Source organism: Balaenoptera musculus, chromosome 1 (assembly GCF_009873245.2).
Source record: "Balaenoptera musculus isolate JJ_BM4_2016_0621 chromosome 1, mBalMus1.pri.v3, whole genome shotgun sequence".
NCBI classification, from domain to species: Eukaryota; Metazoa; Chordata; class Mammalia; order Artiodactyla; family Balaenopteridae; genus Balaenoptera; species Balaenoptera musculus.
In genome coordinates, this window is record NC_045785.1 from 179661586 (window position 1) to 179685350 (window position 23765).

General features: G+C 44.0%; 1 protein-coding gene and 1 pseudogene across 1 annotated transcript in view; one reads left to right on the plus strand and one right to left on the minus strand.

Moving 5' to 3' along the window:
• Positions 1-317: 317 nt before the first annotated feature.
• Positions 318-681, minus strand: LOC118884103 (annotated as a pseudogene).
• A 16717-nt stretch (positions 682-17398) lies between these two features.
• F13B (coagulation factor XIII B chain) overlaps positions 17399-23765 on the plus strand; it is a 37205-nt gene continuing 30838 nt past the window's right edge. Inside the window, exon 1 of the mRNA XM_036837056.1 lies at positions 17399-17486. Within this exon, the coding sequence (XP_036692951.1) occupies positions 17423-17486 (64 nt within the window). The 5' untranslated portion in view covers positions 17399-17422. The remainder of the gene's footprint in view (positions 17487-23765) is intronic.

Genomic DNA, 23765 nt, shown 5'->3' on the forward strand with positions numbered 1-23765 from the left:
AGTCCACAAAGCAGTCAGAAAGAGTTAAATTAACTGGGGTAAATAGGATTCCTACATTACATCAAAAGCATATGATATTCTGCAGCAACTGGGAGCATTTTCAGGTTTGGCATGTTGTCCTCTTTACAACTAATTTTATCAGAAGAGTTTAAGAAGGTGGACATTGTACGACTATCAAAAGCATTTAAAAGTGACATGGTTTTGTGCTAATCTGACTCCCCTGAATGACCTAGCTAGTGAACTAGTCACTAAGCAAATCAAGCCTGCAAGAAAGGAAGCCAATATTCAAATTACCGTGTTATTGTTCGACGCACAGAATTTATTTTCAACATAAACATATAACCTCAATATGAGATGTCTAACTAAAGCAAGCACCACCAAGATCAAGACAGCATCTCCTCTTCTAAGGTTTAGGTTTTGCCCAGAATTCTTGATACGTGGAAGAGCCCATCCCAAGAGCCATTGCTCCCACAACAAAGCCTTGGGCTGCCACGTGCACGTGGATCAGGTGAACATTTTAGTATTGCCCCAGCTCTTCCATTTATATAATCCATATACAACGATTGCTGCAAAACCTGCCGTTCCAATGGGGACAAATGGTGCCTCTCTAGCTTTTCGGGTAAGTTTAGATCCCTGATCTTCATCATATGATGAAAGAGAAACATCTGTGTCACTTGACATAGTGATTGAAGAATCTTCCTTCCTAGGGCCAAAGAGGGTCGCCAAAGGTGGAAGGGAATAGCGGCCCGGGGAGAAGATGAAGCCTATGGCAGGAAGGTCGTTTGGTTTTACGCCCTCCTCTCAACCCTTCAACTTTCCTCCCCTCTCTCTTCTTGTGACCTTGTCAGAACCCCATGGCCGGAGCGCCCGCCCTCTCAATCCCGCCTCACCCACCCTGCTCTACGAGCTCCCCGAAGTCGGCCCCAGCCCCGTCCCTCCGCAGCTCCAGCCGCGACGCTTCGCTCCTCAAGCCTTTGCTGCAACCCCTCATAGGCTCCGTGCGCCCTCACCAGGCTCCCCTGCCCCGCCAACCAGACTCCGCCCCCTTCAGCCCAGGCATCGCCCCCACTCCCAGCCCTGCGACCCCCAACCCTCCCAAGGTGCCCTCAGCCCGGCCCAGCGCGGCCCCTTCATTTTGTTAATGTGGTGTATCACAATGATTTGTGAATGTTGAAACATTTCTGCATCCCTGGAATAAATCCTACTTGATCATGGTGTATGATCCTTGTAATGTATTACTGAATTCAGTTTGCTAATATTTTATTGAAAAATGTTGCATCTATATTCATCAGCAATATTGGTCTGCAATTTTCTTTTCTTGTGGTGTCATTATCTGAACTTAGTATCAGAGTTAGTGTTGGCCTCATAAAATGAGATGGGAAGAGTTTCCTCCTGTGAAATTGTGATTTATAAAAATGCATATGTATTTGGACATTAAGATGACCAAAATATATTTCTCATACATATTTAGTCTTCCTCCAAGTTTCCTGGTTCACAGTTCCAAAAACCCTGGGAATTTACTAAGTGCTGAGAGTGATAAATGTGTATATTGTTATGTTAATGGGGTGACTTTGGGAAAGCACCTAAAGATGGGGCTGGTTGCCAGTGGAGCCCACCATGTGATTAGAGCATCAGAACACTGTCTCACCTTCTAGCCTCCAGGTAAGATGGCATTTGGCTAAGGTTATTAAGAAGTAGAAGTTATGGAGTCTAACTTATTTTACATATATCGAGTTTGCAGGAGTAGAAGGGGAAAAAAGCAACATTGTTTTATAATTGCCCTAATATTTCAGAACTCCAGGTACAAATAAAATTCATTAAGAATTTCTCTAGTCTGTAAGCAACCATTTATGCTTTAAAAATCCCAACAAAGTGGTTATAGAGAGAACATTCATCAACATAATAAGGGAAAACTTTTCGTGAATGAAGAGCATGCACACTTCTCATTGTTTTTTCGTCTCGTTGCTTGGTATTCCTGCTTTGTAATTACAAAATTTTTATTCCTTGTAACAATCGGACTTTTCTTATCCCTGTGGACAAAACTGTATTACAACTGATGAGTGCGGCTGCCAAAAAATGATCACAGAGGTGGGCATTTGGCTGCTCCGTGTTGTGTAGGAAGTGTTCTGATTACGGGATTTATGATGTCCACTAAAGTGGAAATGCCTTTGAACTTAGTTTTCAGTCTCCAATCCTAAGTTTTCTTTTTAATCATTAGAACACTTTTGAAAACAGTTACAAAGAAAAATCTAAAATATCAAGATTTATTATTTTGTCAACTGTGTGTAAAGTATCTTGTGAGTTTTATAGATATTTTGACTGTCTCGTGTGTCCTGACTACCAATGTCTTTATAGAAAAATTCAGTTCTATGTGAAGACTAGGAAGTGTATTGTATATTGAACTAGTTCTTTGTGTTGTTTTGATATTTAGAATAAAGTTCTTTGGTCCTAATAAAGCATATCTAGGTTTTACTGAACACATTTTCACAGCATGACAATGCAGTGCTCTGCCTGCCTCCTGAAAAATTGAATAAAAAGACCATGAACAACACACCATTGTAAAGCAATTATACTCCAATAAAGATGTTTAAAAAAAAAAAAAAAGACCATGAGCACATAGAAAACCAGTGTCTTGGGGCACAGTTATTAAATTTTTCTTTATTTTTCATAAACTAGATACCATTTTGAAATATTTTATATGTTAAAATGTATAAATCATTATTTAATGGCTTTTAAGTGGCTAATTAATATAAGTTTAAATATTAATAGTGGACTATTATGCTTGAAGTAGTCATGCGCTGTTTTTCCCCAAGGAGCCTGAAGTGCAGAAAATCCCATGAATGGGCTGGTCCCTGTGACAGTGAGAGGGGTCACTCTCACCACTACCCCTCATTCCCAGAACTGTACACTCTGGTCACGGGACGGACCGCTGCTGGTCTAAGGCACGAGCTGAGTGACAGGACACACCCGACCTGGCCAGCTGTCATCTGCATCTGGCACCATAACTGAGCCTCCGCAGGCAGCTGGTAGAAGACTAGTGAATTCCAAGCCTTCCCACTGGAGGCGGTGTTGTGTGGGACACCTAATTCTCTATTGCTGTGTAACACATTAGACCAAATGTAGTGGCTTGAAACAACAGACATTACCTCACAGGTCTTGTGGGTCAGGAATCGACTGGCTGAGCTGGGTGGCTCTGGCTCAGGGCCAGAGGTTGAAGTCAAACTTCATGGGAGCTGCAGTCTCTAGAGGCCATCCTGGGGTTGAAGTCAAACTTCATGGGAGCTGCAGTCTCTAGAGGCCATCCTGGGGTTGAAGTCAAACTTCATGGGAGCTGCAGTCTCTAGAGGCCATCCTGGAGCAGGCTTCACCTCCAAGCCCACTTCTGGCCATAGTTCCTCCCCACACAGCCTCTCTCTACAGGGCTGCCTGGTGATAGATACACAGCTGCTGCCCCCAAGAAAAAATGAAAGAGAGAGAGAACACAGGCAGGATTTAAGTTGCAGTCTTTTAGAACCTAATCTAGGAAGTGATAGCACATCACATCTGCCACTGCGAGTCCCTAAGTCCACACCACTCAAGGGACACAAATTAAGATTCCCCTCTTGAAGGGAGAAGTGATCAAGAATTTTAGACACACTTTGAAAACCTCCACAGATTCATTGGTTCTAGAGAAAACATTCTGTACGTCCGTGCATGGATATTGGGGGCAGGTACAGCAATCTAGACTCAGAAAATGCATCTACTCCAGAGAGGAAAATACCACCTCTTCTGTGATAGAAAGGGTTTAATGTAACCCACATGCCACAGGTAACTGGTTGGTCCCTGGGGAGTGGAGTCACACTGGGGGTTCTGCTTGGCCTCTGTTCGCAGGTCAGGCTCTCAGCGGTGGGACATCCGATCAGCCTTGGAAAGAGGGAGACTGTTTAAGCTCTTTCGTAGCCCCCATATCTCCAGCCATGGCCAGTGTATACATGGGTTCACCAAGTAAGAATGGGGTCTCTGAGGAAAGAGGTTCTGACATCTAAGCAGGACAGGTTGTCTTGTTTGCCTGATTTTTGAGCTCTTCCTTTGCCTTGGATATTCTCTGATGGCATTTACTAGGGACACAAATTTCTTAACTTCCTGCCCCTATTTTTCTTTTTAATTAATTGATTTATTTTTGACTGCGTTGGGTCTTTGTTGCTCAGCAGTTGTGGCGCACGGGCTTGGTTGCTCCGCAGCATGTGGGATCTTCCCCGACTAGGGCTCAAACCCATGTCCCCTGCATTGGCAGGCGGATTCCTAACCATTGCACCACCAGGGAATTCCCCCGTCCCTATCTTGAGATGCCCTTTTACATACCTCTCCTCCCCAGACTTACTTGTCACCAAGTTTTCATCTTGCTTTTTCCACACCCTTGACCCGCTGCCCAACCTGTTGACTGTGCCCTTGAGTCAGCAGAGAGCAGAGACGTGCCTTCTCCCTTTTGAAGTGGATTAGATGCACCATCCAAAATTCTGCTCACTGAGTGTTCTCATCTACCCTGAGGGGAGTTTAGATCATAGCTCTGCTCACATCTGGCCTGCCATACACATCCATCCATAAACCAGGCTTTTTCTTCCTTTATGAAATGGTCAAGGAAATCCCCAATTTCCCCGAGGTATAGACTGAGAGAGGCAGCATAGGAGGAGGAGATATTACAGGACCCGAGTCGTCTGTGCAGCTTGTGAACCTGGGGCCTGCTCAGCCCTGGGCTGGTGTTCACCACTTTGACTTGATAATGGAATGTTGCTTGTCACATCCAGTTGTTTGGTTCCTTGGATTAGATCCCCGGTCGGCAAACTTCTTTGTAAAGGGCCAGATACTAAGTAGTACAAGCTTTGCAGGCAATATGATTTCTCCTGGAACTATTCAACTCCGCCTTTGTAGTGTGAAAGCAGTCGTAGATAACATGTAAAGGAATGGGTGTCTCTGTGTTCCAGTAAAACTTCAGTGGGGTAAGTCACAGACCCTCCCAGTTCCTGACAGCTGTTTCTTGCTCTTCAGATTTAATTAGCAAATGTCATCAATATAACGGACCCGTGGAGGGGCTGCCTCTGCTGGTGAGGGAGGTTTGTGGAAATAGGGAGAATTACAAGCTCTCAGCCTTTAAACTTTTGCCCAAATACCATACTCCTTCCCAGGGTCCCCCTCCCTCCCCTTAACTAGGAGGGCTGGTAGGGTCGAGCATTTAATCAGTGCTGCCACATTTACCAGCAGCCTCGGGATTAGTCCTTGCCCATGTGTTCCCTGGGACCACAGGAAGTGAGGGGCTTCTTCAGGCCTTCCGTCCACACATTCTTGTTCTCAAGATATGTTCTTAGTGGTACTCTTGGATGTTCACAGAGTTTCATTTTCTTTTTCCCTGTGTATGCTCTCCAGGGTGGTCAGGTGAAACCAGGTGACACTCTACGCTTTATAATCATTTATAAAGTGTTGGCATAGCCACTGTGTGCCCCGGTCACCTGATCTTTGAATAAATTGCCCTTCGTATACACTTCATCTCATGCTGCCACCACAGATAGATAATTTGAGGACTCAGGATGCTACCGCATCCCTTGGATTATCATGATGTGTTTCTCACTAGCAGGAGTTTACCCCTGTGCTCCTCAAATATGAGCAACTTAAGAACCTGCCCATTCTCTCTAGTTTATAAATGTTTGCTTTTCTTTTCGTGAAAAGCTATATACTTTTTTCTATCTACATAATACTTCTACTTGTTCTTTTTTGTTTTGTGGAACTAAAGTTTTTGGGTTTTGTTTTTTTAGAATTACACTTTTTATACTGTAAAAGTTAACTGTTCTTATCTTTTAAACCATCCGTTTATGATGTTTTATGGCTTCTGCTTTAAAACAAAACTTGTCTTTTATTAGCTGTTGATTTCCCTCAGCTTCAGGTCTGGGTGTGCTGATTCCACTCAACCCACCAAACCACTAAGATAATACATACAAACATAATGTTTACCTTTTACAAATTCTCTTAAACTCTGTTGCCTTATTTAATCCTTACATCACACTCATGGAGTCCTTATCCACATTTGCAGATAAGGCAACACTATCAAAGGGTTTGTGTGCAGTGGGTCAGGGTAGGCAGCTCAGTTCACTCTTCTGAGTCTTCTGTGTCTCTATTTTCTCATCTCTTAGCTGAAAGTAATGCCAACTGCACCTGTGCATGGTGCTCAAATGAGAGAAAGCTTCAAGCAAAAGTCTGGACTCTGTGTCCTGAATAAATGTTCTCTTCCTGATTCTTCATGAGGAAATATGCTCAGAGGGTGGAAATATTTATGCATGGTTTTATTCTTAGCAGTTGACAGAGCTGGGATTCCCATCTAGGTCTTATAATTTTAAATCCCATGCACTTTCCCTTATATTGATTTATAGACATGAGACATGGTTCCTTCCTAAAGACATATGTTAGGAGGTTGAGGGAAAAATTCTAAGAAGAAGAAGCTGCATCAAACAGCTATCAAGGAGGATGGGATGGTTTGAGGAGACTGGACATCAGAATCACCTGGAGGGCTGGTTAAAATACTTTTGGGGCCCCACCCTCAGACTTTCTGATTCCATATGTGTAGAGGAGGACCAGAACTTGCATTTCTAAGAAGTTCCCGGGTGATGCCTCTGCTACAGGTCCAGGGACCACATTTTGAGAAGCACTGTAGTGGAAAATAAATATTAGAACATCCCTCATCTAAAACACACCCCACACCTCCAGTGAATTAGCATGTCATGGTCTGACTAAGCAGCGCTTCTCTGAGGTGCCTGCAACCACTTGCATCAGATTTGTCCGGATTGCTTGTTAAATGAGGGAGATTTCTACTCACCACTCCACACTTACTCATGTGACTTTCTGGGGGTAAATACAGAAAACTCCATTTTAAACAAGGTCTTATGTATGCAGATGGCATCTCAAGAACCACTGGGTAAAGTGTTATAGTTGCCAAAGAATGACAGAAATTCACAATTAGTATAAAAATAAGTCTACCATACAATATATCTAGGCCTGAAGCGGAATGAAGACCAAGAGACTGTCATTTGGGATATTTTTGTAGAGCAGATTTATTGGGGCCTATCCAAGGAAAACTTTTTTAAATGATCTCTTGGGTTTCTTTTAATCTCCTAGTCATTCTTTTTAAAACTTCAATAATACCGGTGTGTTAGAATCTGCATAGGACTGCTGTAATGTAGGGGGTTTGTCATTTGGGTCTGGGTCTTCATAATGACATTCAGTTAAAATCACCAGCCATCCTACTGAATGGGATTAAGCTACGTGGTGTTTCCATCCTGATTGCACGTTACCTCAGTGGTGAGCTTTAAAAAAACCACGGGTACCAGGACCCCACTTCAGCATCACTCCTGGGGAGGACATAGAGGAGGGTCGGGGCATTTTTACTTTTTACAAACTTCTCAAGTGATCTCTGTAACCAGGGTTATGAACAACTCAACTGGATGGTTTAACTGACTCATTGGTGCCAGTTCTGGAAATAGGAGCTTTTGCTCTGCAAACGAGTAGAGGCTAACATGAGGCCGCTCGCACTTCTTCAAGAAAATAAGCCACCCGTCTATTGTGCAATGAGTTTGATGCTAATTTGATGTGACTGGGAGACTGGCAAGGCAGCCCCAAACCTGACTCTTCCCTCCTCCTTCACAGCCAGGCTTCTCAGACAGTTATGGTCATTGCACTTACGGCCACAAGGGGGCGGGCCAGATCCATTTAATAACAAGGCAGCTTCAGTTGTCACTGGCTGCAACTACCGTTTTCTGATCTGTCACTAATAAAAAGTTTGTAAACAAAGACCACAGACTCTTAGGACTAGATGGAATTATGAGAGATCATCTTGTTTATTGATTGTCAACATTTTTTCAATCTTCTCCCAAAGGAGGGAGATGCAGCCCACTTTTTTTATTGTAATTCTGACTTTCTGCTGTCTTTCAGAATCTAGATAAAATAGTAAGATTCTTACCTCAGACACATGGCAATGCTTCTGTTCAAAAAATTAACAGTGATGCATATCCAAGAATGCCATTCCTGAAGGTAATAGAGGCATATTTAAAAGAAAGTAGTATGACAGATCTGTTCCCTCATTTGTTTGAGTTACCTAAGAAATTTTTTTACAGGGTGGAGTTGGGGGGCGGGAGAGACCAAATAAAGATTTACAAAAGGGAAAAAGTAAAATGCTTTACGTTTTATTTCTGTTTTTACACCTCTGAGGGTATTTGTCTCCATAAAAGCTGAAGTTTTATAGCTAGACTATCACTGCAGTCTGAAAAGCAGGTATCAGTCATAAATCCCTTTGTGTCTCTCAGAACTGATTTGCTCTCCCTGCCTTAGTCTATAGATTGTCACAAATGATGGAAGCGCTTCCTCATGGGAAGTTGGATGGAAGAGGAGACGGCAGAGAAAGGAAAGATGGAGTGAACACTTTGAGCATCTTTTTTGCATATGTGCTCTCCTCCTGGGTTAGCCGATTAACCTTTCAATTAAGGATAAAAAGACTAGCACTACATTTTGTTATGCCTTAAGAAAGAAAACAGACAAACTAAAAATCAAAAGCCTTTGCAGCCACAAAACATACACCTAAGTAATGTTGTTTATAATTCAAATCTACTAAATAAATTACATATATACAACCATCCCCAACATTTTGAAAGATATAATTTTAATGAGAAAGTCATAACTGAAACTTCCTTTGACCCCATAGATAATGTTAATGGCCAAAGTGAAGAGAATAGTAAACTCATTCTTACCCCCAAACTGTTCTTCAACTTTGAACATCACACAAAGCCAAGGAAATTTTCTAAGCCCAGATTTTTTTGTGAATAATAGCCGTGTAGCTAATAATGAACCAGAATTAGTGGAATGTCTTTCACCAGATATGTTTGTAAAAGATTATTCAAAGCCTGTGCATTTGGAATCAAAACGTGTGCGTGAGATTTACTGCACAATTTTAAGTCCAGATTCTCTCATAAATGATAATTACAGACTAAATTAGGATCTAGAATCAGAGTCAATTAGTCCAATTCTATCCCCAAGTCAATGTGTAAAAGATAACATGGCATATATATGTATATCTCAGCATATATGTAAATTATCACCATCATCAAATGAAAATTCTCAGGCCTCACAACCTCCTCAAGATGAGAGAAGAAATGAAGTTTTACCTTGATTCCTGAATGTCAGGGTTCAAAATCTCCAAAAGCTATTTTTGAAAAATCCAAGCTTTAGAAATGAAGTCAAATTATTGCACTTTTAAGAAAACATAACCAGCCTAAATTTTCTGCAGTTCAGGATATTTCTAATCACAGCCATAATAAACAACTTAAGTGATGACTGCATGAGGTAACCCAAATTACAAGACTCTGATAGTGCCTGGCACACAGTATTCAACTATTAGCTGTCACTGTTATTTTTAATAGTATTGAATTCTTTTCTACCTCTTCCAACCTCTTTTTTGTCTTGTTTTTCTTATCTGTGTTGTTGGCTCCGGGCACTCTGCAGTTCAGTGGAAGGCCCCGTTCCTGCTGTGTCACGTCCACTGCAGGGTCAGCTCAGGGTCACCCCCGCCAGGAGGCTGTCCTGCCGTTTAGGTGACTTAGCTCTCCCTCCCCTTGTCCCATGACTCCTCATGTGTACTTCTCCTTATGTGTATTGTGATTCTTTCTACACTTCTGTACTAGACCGAGAACTTCCTGAGGGAAGAAAATGTTTTATAAAAATTCAAATTGCATTTCAGAATTTAATTTTAACAAATCACATTCTTTAAGGGCTTAGCTTTCTAATTTATAAAGAGGGTGGAAGCAGAGAAACCAGTTAGGAGAGGCTCTCCCATTAGTCTGGGTTAGAGGTGATCATGTTGGAACCTGGACAATAGTGGTTGTGAGAAGTGGTTCGACTTGGGATACAGTTTGCAGGTGTTAAGTGTCCCGAGAGCTCCTACCAAGGATGAAGTGTCTCTCAGAGCTTACACCGCTCGTTGCAAGTGAAATAGATTACGTTGTGCTGCGTGTCATTTATTTACTTCTGAAAAAATGGTTAAAGCTATGAGAAAATCTTGAAATTGACATTGAAGTTAAGCAGTTATTTCTTGGAAAGATGTGGGTGAGAACATTACAGAAATCTTGAGATTAATTCTTTAAACTTTAAATTCTTCAAATATACTCTAGAAATGTTGTATTTCAGAGTTTGGCTTTGCTGCCTAAAATCTCACAAACGTAAACGTGATCATGTATGTATATTAAAGAGTGGAAGTATACTTTATTTAAATTATTTCATGTATGCGACTTTCCTTTTTTGCCACTGATTTCTCTCCGTGAAATTTTATTGACTATCTCTATTTGATTAGTTGTCTGAGCTTACTTGCTTTTCACTTGCATTTCAGGAGAACGACAGAAAGTCCTGAACCGGTTGTTGTCATATAATCCTCTGTGGCTACAAATCAGCCTAAAGGTAAGTATACCATTTGATTTTTGAAAAAAAAATAATTTTTTTATTATATACTTTTAATAGATTCTTTAATAAAATATGGTCTCACTTATAAAGACATTTGGTTAGCTTAATTGACCTCTCAGTATGAAATTTAAAGTCCTTTAATAAATGCTCATTAGGTTAATAGACCCTGTCTTATATATTATTGCCATTTTGTTATATAGCAATTTTCCTGTTAGTTTCTTTTTTTTTTATTTATTTATTTATTTATTTATTTTTGGCTGTGTTGGGTCTTCGTTTCTGTGCAAGGTCTTTCTCTAGTTGTGGCGAGCGGGGGCCACTCTTTATCGCGTGCGCGGGCCTCTCACTGTTGCGGCCTCTCTTGTTGCGGAGCACAGGCTCCAGACATGCAGGCTCAGTAGTTGTGGCTCACGGGCCTAGTTGCTCCGCGGCATGTGGGATCTTCCCAGACCAGGGCTCGAACCCGTGTCCCTGCATTGGCAGGCAGACTCTCAACCACTGTGCACCACCTGTTAGTTTCTTAAATATATAAGATGTGGTACCAGATGTAACAACAAGTATAATAAACTCCTTCCTGAGCATTACAAATGACAATACTAGGATGTTTTAAATACATTTTCTAGTTTAAATTTTTATAAAACCCAGTGAGGTATGTATTATTATTTCTACTTCACTGACGAAACAGAAGCTCAGATGTTAAGTGACTCGCTGAATGCCAATGACTGGTCAGGACTGGAATCTACACCAATCTGATGCCACTGGAACCATTTTGATGGAACACTGCTCATAAAAACTTCATTGGAATTTGAGTTTTTCACATGGTGCATGGTTCAATAATATTTAGAATGTTAAAACTAACTGAATTAGAAAACCACTAGGGGACTTCCCTGGTGGTCCAGTGGTAAAGAGTCTGCCTTGCAATGCAGGGGACACGGGTTCCATCCCTGGTCAGGGCACTAAGATCCCACATGCCACAAGGCAACTAAGCACGCGTGCCACAACTACTGAGCTTGCGCGCCTCAACAAGAGAGCCTGCGTGCTGCAAACTACAGAGCCCATGCGCTCTGAAACCCGCGTGCCACAACTACAGAGCCCACACGCCCTGGAGGCTGCGCACCACAACTAGAGAAGAGATAACCTGCACGCCACAACTAGAGAGAAGCCCGCGCACTGCAACGAAGAGATCCCGCGTGCCGCAACTAAGATCCAAAGCAGCCAAAAATAAATAAGTAATAAATAAATAAAAATATATTTTAAAAAAGAAAACCACTAGGAGTTGACTGTTTTAAAAAATTAATCTTTTATTAAAATCCTCAATGTTTTCATTTCCTTTAGCCTTTAACTGGTGTATTCTTCTATTTTCTGTAGGTTTTTTTACCATTGTCATGTTGGAAAATCTGATGGTCCTCAGAGAGATGCATGCCCTCAGGATTCTGCAGCACGATGGGCACAAAACCCAGGATGTACCTGTGGTAGTCAAGTCTATATATCAAATAATACTGCTTGTTGGTTTTTCTTTTAAATAGTTGCTATGCTTAACTTGTATGGTTTGTTTGTTGGTGTATTCTCCATTACTGAACTTCAGCTGTGACTTTACATTTTGTTCAGGCAGTTCAGTTTTATTTAAAAATGATTAATTGATTTTAGTTTATTAACAAAAAGATTTAATTGATTTTGATGAACTAGATTAACTCATGATGTTTAATTTTCTTCCTTCCCTCTTCCCTCCCTCCCTCTCTCTCCCTCCCTTCCTCTCTCCTTCTCTCCCTCTTTCCCTATTTCCTTTCTACAACTCATCAGTTCTCTACTTAGTGCAGATCCAACAGTGTTGGCAGTGACCTATTTTGGCCTGGGTTATATAGCAGTTAGTTTTATAATTACTCATAATTATACAATGTGTAATAGTTGTAAATTGGTTTTGTGCATGCATGTTTCACAGTATAAGGTAAAAATAGTCTACTTGCATGAAATTTATTAGTGGGAACCATCATTACATATGATTTTTATTTAAGGACTGGGTACATTTTAATATTAATTATCTTGTAAAAACTATTAACATATGAATGAATAGGTTCTTTTTTTTTTCCTTTTGACATAAACAAGTTTTCTGAGGTAAAACTCCCAACAGTATAAATGTACCCTTTAATTAGGTATGAAATTCAATGAGTTTTGACAAATGTATACAGTTGTGAAACCACTACCACTGAGATAAAATATTTCTGTCACAACAAAGTTCCCTTGTGCCCCTTTGCAGTCAGTTCTCTCCCATTAACCCCTAGGTTCTGGAAACTGCTGATGTGAGTTTAGTTTTACCTCTAGTTTTGCCTTTTCTGCTGTGTCCCATAAATGGAATCATACAGAGGTAGCTCTTTGCGACGGGACTCTTTTATTTAGCGTAATGCTCTTGAGGTTCATCCATCTCGATGCATGGCTTAGATCGCATCTCTTTCTTCACAGAGTGCTGTTCCACGGTAAGGGTATATACACCCACTCTGTCTGACCACCCCCCAGTTAATAGCTGTTCGGAATTTTCACTGGAAAGAACAGGAAGGTGGAAATGCATATAGGGGTGGGGATTCATGTGAGGAAGGTGGATGTGCTGCTGTTTCCTCAGTGAAGAAGGAGATGATAAACATTAGCTCAGAAGCAGATGGGGGAGGGTGTGGAGGGGACGTTTGGAAAGAAGGAAACAGTCATCTTGGGGAAAGAGAAAGGAAGCAACTTCTAGGTAATTTCAATCATTGGCATAAAATCAGCCAGCCCGGTTGTCCAGGTTTTCTTTAGCAACGTCCAGCTGTGCAGGAATGGAGAAGGCAGATGCCTGGATTCAACTTGGAATCCACATAGAACTTTCCAGTTGAATTCAATAGGGAAGAGCAGCAATAGCGTAAACGGCGTTTGCGACGGAGATGATACTGAGGGACCCGAGCTAGACGGGAGGGAAAGGAGACCAGCATTGTGCTGGGTGACAGGCATGTGCTGAGGTCCCCTGAAGCGGACACCACAGTGGGAGGAAGCTGTGAGCCGTGCACGTATCAAGTCAAAGGGCGTGGATGAATCCCAAGTGGTGGTTCGGGCTGGAAGGCTCAGACTGAGCAGTCGGTGGCCGGGCACTTTCTGAGGGTGACAGAGGCTAATCTTGTGATTGTGTGACGGGGAGGTGTGCTGAGTGGACCCAAAGGAAAGGGGGCAGAAACGGAGAGGTGAGGAGTCGGCTCTTTAGCTACAAGGCTGCTGAAGTTCTGAGATGGGGCAGGAGTTGAGGGAAGACCAGGAACCGGGTTTACAGACAAAACCCTGGGGTTTGGTAGCTGAATAGCCTGAGCTTCAAAGGAGCCAGGATCACCCTTCAGGGAAGATGGAGAGAAATAGTCTATAAACGGCAATAACATGAAGCCTCCCACCCGCGTGAGGGCCTGTGAGGGAGTGATGCGTCCAGGGGGGACCACATTTCAGTTAAGACAAAGCGATGCACGTGAGTCTTCTAAGAGAGGAACTGGATTAATGCAAGGTTTTTATTCTTCTCACAGACTTAAACCGGATTGGGTGTTGAGAAGAGATAACTTGGAAGAAATAATGAATCCTCTGAAAGCTATTCAAATGGTGATGGACACACTTGGCATTCCTTATTAGCAAAGGCAAATATCTCAGTGTGTACAGGAAAAGAAATAGGAAAGCTGATCACACGTATGGAAAGTGCTTTTGCTCTCCTTGTACAACTTCTAAAATCTGACTTTGTGTTAAAGTAAAAAGATATATGTAACAAACAAACTTTTCTATTCTTCGTTTCTTTATCTAAAATTTAAAATTCTTTCTAAAATTCATTTAAAAATCTTTGCTGATTAAGAAAATACTGTCTTTTGGATTGCTTGTTGCTAGTAGCTAGGCTTCCTAACAGGCTTCCTTTTAATTTTTATATTGTTCACTCAGTCAAGAAAGAGTGATAATCTACTATAGTTCTGCTTTTATTAAAACCAAAAAGGGAGAATTGCGATGAAAATATTTTGCTTATAGCTTCTTTATCAGAGGTAAATATAATGCAGATAAATATTTACTTACAATTTCATTTGAGGGCATGTGTATTTGTTGGTGTGTGTAAAAAATTCCAACCTATATAAAGGAAGAAGGAATAGTCCACAAAAGCTGCTTATTTCTAGGAATACTTAAGGGGGGTCTACATAAAGCAGTGCTTCTGCATCTTGCATAAATTATGGACCTTTTTTTCTCTGATTATACAGAAGCCTATTTCAGAAACCAGTCTTAGAGAGTAGAGTTTTATTCTATGAATAATATTCCATTATTACTGCAGATAACTTTTGTGTTTGGAATAGTGATGGTTTATTTTGAATTATCTAAATGAGACCAAAATGAAACTTGATCTAAACTTTGCCCTTGCTTTGCCAAAGCATCATTAAGTTTCATACCTGCTGAACATTGTTTGAGTATTTGGAACAGATTCTTCCTCTTACAATAATTTTGATTGATCTTTATTGTGGTACATTTGAAGAACAGTCCAATGACATTTATATTCACCTTAACAATGTTATTAAAGACATAGGCTCGGGCTTCCCTGCTGGCGCAGTGGTTGAGAATCTGCCTGCCAATGCAGGAGACACGGGTTCGAGCCCTGGTCTGGGAAGATCCCATGTGCCGCGGAGCGGCTGGGCCCGTGAGCCACAAATACTGAGCCTGTGCATCTGGAGCCTGTGCTCCGCAACAAGAGAGGCCGCAAAAGTGAGAGGCCCGCACACCGCGATGAAGAGTGGCCCCCACTTGCCACAACTAGAGAAAGCCCTCGCACAGAAACGAAGACCCAACACAGCCATAAATCAATAAATAAAAACAAATACTTTAAAAAATAAAAATTAAGACATAGGCTACTCAGTGTCTTCCTTCTATTGTTACTTTTTCTCTGAGGCTATCTGGGTTCCATGGCCACTTTCCTACAAGACCATTCAATTCCGTGTTATGTTCCTATCTGCTCTAAAATAAGTGCTGACCTACTAGGACAGGCAGCAGTGATCTGCTTCCCTCACACCCAGGCAGCTTTCGAGTGAAAATCCATCCTGATTTGTAGCCTCGCTCTCAGCGTGCAGGTGTTTGCTCTTCAGCAACTTCTATGCTCCACATTTAGAGATGCTGTTTACGTCAGTGGTTTGAAGTATCCCGTTGTATGCCTTGCTCAAGGCTCAGGATGTACACTTAAAAGTTCTGCATTCCTTTGTAAATTTCATGGCAAAAGAATCTTTAAAATTACTGGGTTAATGATATATTTGCTTTAGTTTTTAGAGGAGCACACACAACTACCTACCATTTACTTTGAAATGCATCAAAAAAGGACAGATGGATAGATGAATAAGTACATGATTTTAAAAAGTATAATAAAATGTGAATGGTAGAATCCAGGGGGAGGTTATGTTTGAAATTTTTCAAATTAAAAAATAATCTTTGGGCTTCCCTGGTGGCGCAGTGGTTGAGAGTCTGCCTGCCAATGCAGGGGACACGGGTTCGGGCCCTGGTCTGGGAGGATCCCACATGCCGCTGAGCAACTAGGCCCGTGAGCCACAGCTACTGAGCCTGCGCGTCTGGAGCCTGTGCTCCGCAACAGGAGAGGCCGCGATAATGAGAGGCCTGCACACCGCGATGAAGAGTGGCCCCCACTTGCCGCAACTAGAGAAAGCCCTCGCACAGAAACAAAGACCCAACACAGCCATAAATAAATAAATAAATATTTAAAAAAATAATAATAATAATAATCTTTGAAAATAAGCAGAGCCCATCTTATATTCCTTAACTGGAAGTCACCCAAATGTCCATGAAGAGTAGAATGGGTGGGTAATTCGTGCCATATTAGCAGAGTGGAAAACGGCAGGAAGGAGTTTCTTCTACAGCCCAGACCAGAACGAATCTCACAAGCAAAATGTTAAACAAAAGAAGGCAGATATTAAAAAAAAAAAAAAAAAAAAAAACTCTAGGATTTCATTTATGTAGAATAAAACCAGGCAAAAATTGACCTATGCTGTCAGCAGCCAAGATTGTATTTATACTAGGAGTAACCTCGCCAACACCCGGAGCAGGGACTCTGGGAACTAGTGTATCCTCTTGTTCTGGGTGCTGGTTCACAGATGTGTTCAGTTAGTGAGAACCCATTGATCCGTGCACTAATCGTAACATGCACTTTTCTCTTAATATGTTGCATTTAATAAAAAGTTCCTGAACTGAATAATAATAGTTCCCACCTCACAGTATTATTTGTAGTTTAAACTAAAACCTATTAGAATGTAAACTCCATGAGGACAGTCCACTGGAATCTATTTTTTCACTGCTATAAACCCAAGACTAGAGCATGTCCTGGTATAGACCAGATAGTCAAAGCATTTTTCATGAATGATAATTCAGCACAGTGCTTATCTAATCACCTGCCACAGCATACAACCTCTCTCAACATTAGACTTTACAATCAATAATATTATTCTATCATCACTGCTCGAGACAATTAAGGCCACTTTTTCCTTTAGCAGTGGCAATCTAGACAACACTGTTTCACATCAGGGATCCATTAATTCATGTACCTAAGTTCATCCCTTCATTTGATCTACAGTGGTAAAGAAATCAATGGCCACCAATGAACTTTACTCCATGGACTTACATTGGGAAATTAACATTGAAAATTTACCCTGGTTTTTTTTTTGCAGCCTGAGTTAATTATTTTGCTGCTGTTATCATTGCCCTCATCGGTGGTCATGTTCTTATTGGACTGTGGTGTGAAAAGTACTGTCAATTAATGTAGTTGTGTATTTTTAGTATTATTCTAAACTGTTTTAAATCAAATGTAAGGCTTGTTACAAAGGGACTTAGATGTTGTAAATAATTAACTTTTTTCAGGAGATGTAGTGTACTTAATGCGGAGTCCCTATACTTTAGAACGGTTAAACCCTTTATTAAGACACCATAGAAGATGAGGTCGAAAGGCTTGGCTTTGATTATCATATTAATCATCTCAAGAGAACTCAATGCAGAAGGTAAAGTTAACTTTAAATATTCTTTACTCTCTAATAATTATAAGGGAAATCCTAACATTATTTTTCTTGAGCTTTTAATATAGTCTTTCATTTTTTAGACCAATTTTATAAAAAGATACTTATAAATATAATTTGTTATAATATTTAAACAGACTTTTTCCTTTGAGAAAAACTACTAAACTTTCTAAGCGTAACATAGCTTAGAAAACCAAAACTAGACCAAAAAAAACCCTTTGCATCTTTACTTTTGAGGGTATAGGAGACCAGGATCTAAATGCTTTAAAGTGTTTTCAGGCTAACACGCTGATGGTACCAACCATTTGAAGCTGTAAGTTAACCTTAATTCTAATTTCAGACTAGAATTCATTCCTAACACTGCACGGCTTACAATTTTAATTCTCGCTCCTTAAAGAGAGAGCTTTCATGTGGGAAATTTAAAAAGAACCATAATCATCAGCAAAATCTTGACTCTTGACACCTTGATTTTTATCCTAATTTTTATTCTTTGGTTGAAGACAGTAAGTAATGTAGGAGGACCATATGATTGATTATGTAAATGAGGACATGTCTCAGGGTGAAAGCAGGTTTTATTAAACTCAATGGGACGACAGGGGTAAATCAGTACTGTCCAGACAAGCAATACCTGTGGACCCCTAACTGTTAGAAATCTTTCTGCCCAGACTGCCTCATGTGTGAGGTGAATTGAGTGTGCAAGTGTGGGTTATTTAGGAATAGTTAACGATGTTCTTGGGCTGTAGGGATAAGAAACCAGGCAGTCATTAAGTATCAGCAAGAGGAGTAGACAAAGTAGGAAACCACAGCCATAAGCCTCTTTTAAAACACCTTAGGAAATTTGTTGAAATAAAATATCCGACAGATTATATATAATTGCCTTAGTTGAATAGTTTACTACAAATTTTCTGCCAGAAGAGGCTCTGCAATTAAAATTATGAAAGTGAAATAAATAGAATTCATCTTACACATTTAAATCTACAATAAGATAATTTTTGCATAAAGTTTCCTTTTATTTTTCTGTCTAAATAGGGAAAAAAACAGCTGATATAATTGTCTATTATCTATAACCGTGGAAACAATATCTATTCTAGCTAATTTTTAATTATTGTGTAATTATAATGTTCTTTCACACAAACAAAGAAATGTCAGCTGCCTGAAGACAGGGACCATGACCTCATATTCCCATGTTTCCCCCACCCCCATCCGGAATCTTGGGGGCAAGTTAACTATACTCCTCATTTCATATGACCATCACTGGCCTATGAAAAGTGTCACTTTTGTTTTATTTATACATTTTCCCTCTTCATTTCCTGACCCTGAATTCCATTTCCCTTTCAACCAAACTGTTGAAAACCCAACTGTTGAAAACCAAACTATTGGGACCCACTATAATGTTTGATATATCCTTAAATATGCAAATATCTTTGTAAACTATGTCTGGTTTTGTGTGTTTTACATTCATATAAATGGAAACTTGCCATAGATTTTATCTCCTTATTGTTTCATTTTACTTGCTACTGTTTAAACTTATTTCCTCCTTGCTGAATCTAGTTTGTTGCTCTTAAGTGCTACCTACCTTCGTATATTTACTTATCCACTCTCCTAAGGATGGACACATAGTTTCCTCTAATTTCCTCCTAACCTCAAGTAACTCTGAAATGAGTGCTTTCATGTAATCACCTTATTTCTCTGTGAAGATTTCTCTTGCCTGTATATATCCCCCATGTGGGGCTATGGGCTCAATTCCTTTTCTTCATTTCCTGATTTATAACAGATTAGCATTTCCCTCTGCTTTCTGCCTTTTAAAGAGCTGATTTGTGAGAGCTCTTTGCAGACAATACATTTTAACTTCTTGTCACTTTTAGACATTGCAAATTCCTTCTTCCAAAATGTGATGTGTGTGTTTTGTCAACAATACTTTTCATGGAAAGACATTCTCAACTTTCATATAATCAGATTCGTCAACTTTTGCCTATAGTTTCTGCTAGTTCTAAAGAGTCTTCTTTGTAAATCCCTGGGTGGTATGGGTATGGAAAATGGTGAGAATCTTCAGGGACGGGGCCTCCCCTGCGCATGTTTTTACTGCCCCTTCCTTCCATCAGACTCTGGAAGTTTCTTTTACTCATATCCTTGCCCACTTGCCCCACTTCCCTCAGCCCTGGGAGGGCACTGCTATTATTTTATGTCTCAGGGTAGCAAGAGGTTGACTGTCGTCCCCCAAGGCATTGAAGGCAAAATAATCCCATCGGCCCGGGTCTTTCCACGCACTGCCGCTTCCCACTCCTCCCCGCCCAACACACAAACCCTAGGGGCTGCTCAATAACTGCTTTCTTTTAAGTGTATTTATGATTTAAAGTCTCCGAACGTAAGGATAGATTTTTAAAAACAAATGTTGTCTTGGAGTATAATGTATGCATAAAAATGCAAAAATCATGCGATGCCCCTCTATAAATGTGTTTTACTGAAATTTTACTGCACCCGGATCAACATATAGAACATTGATTGGTATCGCAGAAGCCCCTAAATGTCCCTTTTTAAAGGACTAAAACCTCAGGTAACCATCCTGACTTCTCTGACCATGGATTATCTGGCACGAGGGGATGTGCCAGAGGTGGGTGGAAGAGGCTTCCAAAGGGATGAGCTCTCCAGAGCCATCCTGGAACAGGAGCCAGTGCTGCCAAGCCCCAACTCCCCAGAGACCAAGGAGGAGCCTGCCCCACCCCCTGAGCTTTGAACACATGGCCCAGAAAAAGCACAGGAGCCCCAGGAGAGCTGTGGGACTGGCCTGGGCCACCAGCTTCCCTGTGGCAACCCTCTTCCCATCCTCCTCTCCGCGTGGCACCTTCCTCTCCATCCTCCTCTTCCCCGTGGCACCCTCCTCCCATCCTCCTCTTCCTCTTCCTTCCTTCCCGTGGCACCTTCTCTCCATCCTCCTCTTCCCCGTGGCAACCCTCTTCTCCATCCTCCTCTCCCCGTGGCACCTTCCTCTCCATCCTCCTCTTCCCCGTGGCACCCTCTTCTCCATCCTCCTCTTCCCCGTGGCATTCCTCTCCTCCTCTTCCCCGTGGCACCCCTCTCTTCTCACCCTCTTCTCCATCCTCCTCTTCCCCGTGGCCCCTCCCTCTCCATCCCCCTCCCCCCCGTGGCACCCTTCCTCTCCATCCTCCTCTTCCCCCCCGTGGCACCCTCTTCTCTCCATCCTCCTCTTCCCCGTGGCACCTTCCTCTCTCCTCCCCCTCCTCTCCCCTCTTCCCCGTGGCACCCTCTTCTCCATCCTCCTCCTCCTTCCCGTGATTCTCTCCTCTTCCCCGTGGCACCCTCTTCTCCATCCTCCTCTTCCCCGTGGCACCCTCCTCCCATCCTCCTCCCCCCCCGTGGCACTTCCTCTCCATCCTTCCTCTCCTCCCCGTGGCACCCTCTTCTCCATCCTCCTCCCCCCCGTGGCACCTTCCCTCCATCCTCCCCTCTCCCTGTGGCACCCCTTCTCCATCCTCCTCTTCCCCTCCCTTCCTCTCCTCCCCCCGGCCCTTCCTCTCCATCCTCCTCTCTTCTCTCCTCTTCCCCGTGGCACCCTCTTCTCCATCCTCCTCTTCCCTGTGGCACCCTCCTCTCCATCCTCACCACAGGGGAAGCAGGAGAGGACCATCTGCAGAGGATGAAGTCTCCGCAGACCATGAGGCAACAGCGCTGCCGAGGGTGAGAGCCAGGGGCTGGGCCTCCCAACATGCATCTCCTGAGGTGGCACCCTCCCCTGAATGGACTGACGCGGTCCCAGACTGTAGAGTTCTTTGGGTTTGGCCTCAGTCCTGGTCCTTGCCTCAGGTCCAAGGAGGGCATGTGAAGCCCTGGCTGCTGCCAGCCCCACCCTCCCCAGAAGCCATCCAAAGGCAAATAAAGCTAGTTATTTGGTGGGAGGCCTGGTGAAGGGGCGTGGGAACTGCTGAAGCAGAGGATCAAGCAGAGGCTGGTGGATGGGGGTGAACCGCCCCCCAACCCAGCCATAGACCCCGGACAGAACCACACATCAAAGCAACGAGCACCCAAAAGAAGAATCTGGGGGGACCCTCTTATATCCAGGGGGCCTCCTGCCTTCCCTCCACAAAAAGAAAAAGTCCTTCAGACGGTGGAACTGCTCCTGCAGCTGGGGCTCGTCATCTTTGGCTCTTTCTCCCTGACCTCTGCCACCCGCTCCCAAAGCCTGACTCTCCCCCTTGCGGGAGCGAGGGCTGGAGACGAAAGAACAGGGAGGCCCTGCGGTTTGGATCGTTTCTCACTCTGCGAGCACCCATCCTTCCTGGCCCAGGCCTGCTGCCCCCATCACGGCCCCCTGGGCTGTCCACACGGGGGACCCTGGGATCAGGAGCAAGGACCAGCCTCCTCGGAGAGTGCCTCCAGGCCTCCCTCTCCGCGTCTCACAGCGGGGCGTGTGCACCTTGTCCGACGGCTCCCGGCGAGGCCGGCTCTGGGTGAAGCCCAGTCCTGGTGGGGGAGGCTCCTTTCCCTGCACGGATGCCCTCGGCTGCCCGGCTGGACCTCCTGCGCGATGAGCCAGGGACCCGGGCGCGCAGCCCGGCCCCCTCGCCTCGCGCGCTGTGTCTTTGGGAGCTCCGGGCAGGCTCTTCTCCTCGCGGTCACACTGCTCTCTGGACCCCAAGACTGTCCTCTGGCCTTTCTCGGGTTGGCAGGTGGCCTGAGAGACCGAGTTACCGTTCAAGCTCTGCAAACTGATGGAGATGCAGACGACTCCCGCCTGTGGCCGCTGGCGGGGCCGAGGCAAGAGCGGTGCAGTCCGCCCAGCGCTGCCGGAGGACCCACCGGGCCTCGTGCGAAGAAGGGACGCTCAGGGCGCCTGGGTGGGCACCAAGCAGGAGCGCAGCACGGCCATCCAGCCACTGGCTCCCCTGAATGTCCACGAGTCAACCTTCCTCCCCCGCGCGCCTGGCACCGCCCATGGGTCCCAGGTCCTCCCCGCGCTCCGTCGCCCCCGCGGCAGCTGGGTGGCGGCGCCTTTCAGGAAACGCGAAGGCAGGTGGGAGGAGGTGGTGCCTGTGGTGACGGTGGCCCCTGGTCTGGGAAGGCGCCTCTGGCCTGCGTGTCTGAGCTTGATGCCACCAGGATCTCTGAGCCCAGGGGCAGTGGCCTGGGTCAGTTCCCGCGGGCGCCAGGCTGCCATCGGCTACAACCACCGCTTTGGGTAAAGGTCTGTGTTTCATCGGTTCCTGTTGGGATTGAGGGCAGAACCCCCGGGCCTGATTTTTCTCGGCCATCTCTGCTGAGTTCCTGGTTGACCCTCGCCCCGCACCCTGATGGTCGGAGGTCTGATGGGACAGGAGGGCGCCGGGCTCATCCTCTGAGCTGCCACCACACGATACTCTTGAGAAGATAAAGCGCCAACCACCCTAGGACCTCAAGTCTGGGTGTAGGCTCCCTTGACGTGTCTGCAACGGCACCTCCCACCGTGCAGTGTGAGAACCTGAGAACAACAACCTATCCCTCACATTCTACCACCGGCACCGATCCCTGCCTTCAACCTTCTGTTGCGGGGGGGCCAGTTCTTCACTTCCCGTTTTACTACATTTCTCCTGGCTGTCTCTGCCTGACAGCCGTGGCAGCTTCCAGAACGGACTGGTCCTCCTGAGGGGTAAGAACCCAGCTGGCACCTGCTGGAGGGGTTCCAGACAAGTGTACCCACAGGCAGCCTGCACATCTGAGGAGATGGGCATCGGGCCTGGAGCAGGTCCATGGCTGAGCTCTCCAGTGAGGCGACAAGGGCCCAGGGCGAGTGGCTGGGGGCTTGGTTGAATGAGTGGGGGAGGGGTGGGGGAGATGAAGCCTAAGGGAGGAGGGCACTCCTGGCACTCCTTCTGCCGGGAGTGAGGCCTGTGGCACAAGTGGGGAAGGTGGGAGGTGGTGAGGTTGGCAGAAAGAAAAAGGAGGGGACGCAGTAGGAAATTAGGTGGCACAGCGGAGACAATCATAGGTCTGTGAGATTCACCATCAGCATCAACACTCGTGTTGCTGTGTAATATCCCTTGTGTGCATAGTCTGACACGTGCTTGTCTTTTCTGCCATCAGTGGGCACTTGGTTGCTTCCAGTTGGTACCACATGCAGAGACTTGCCAGGAACACTCTGTTACACATGTGGGCGCACAGAGATGTGCTTTCAATGTGGTTTGTACATATTCTGCCGTACTGTTTTCTCAGGAGGGGTCGTACCTGTTTACACTCTTACTTGCAGTGGTCTTGAGCTCCCTTTTCTCCATG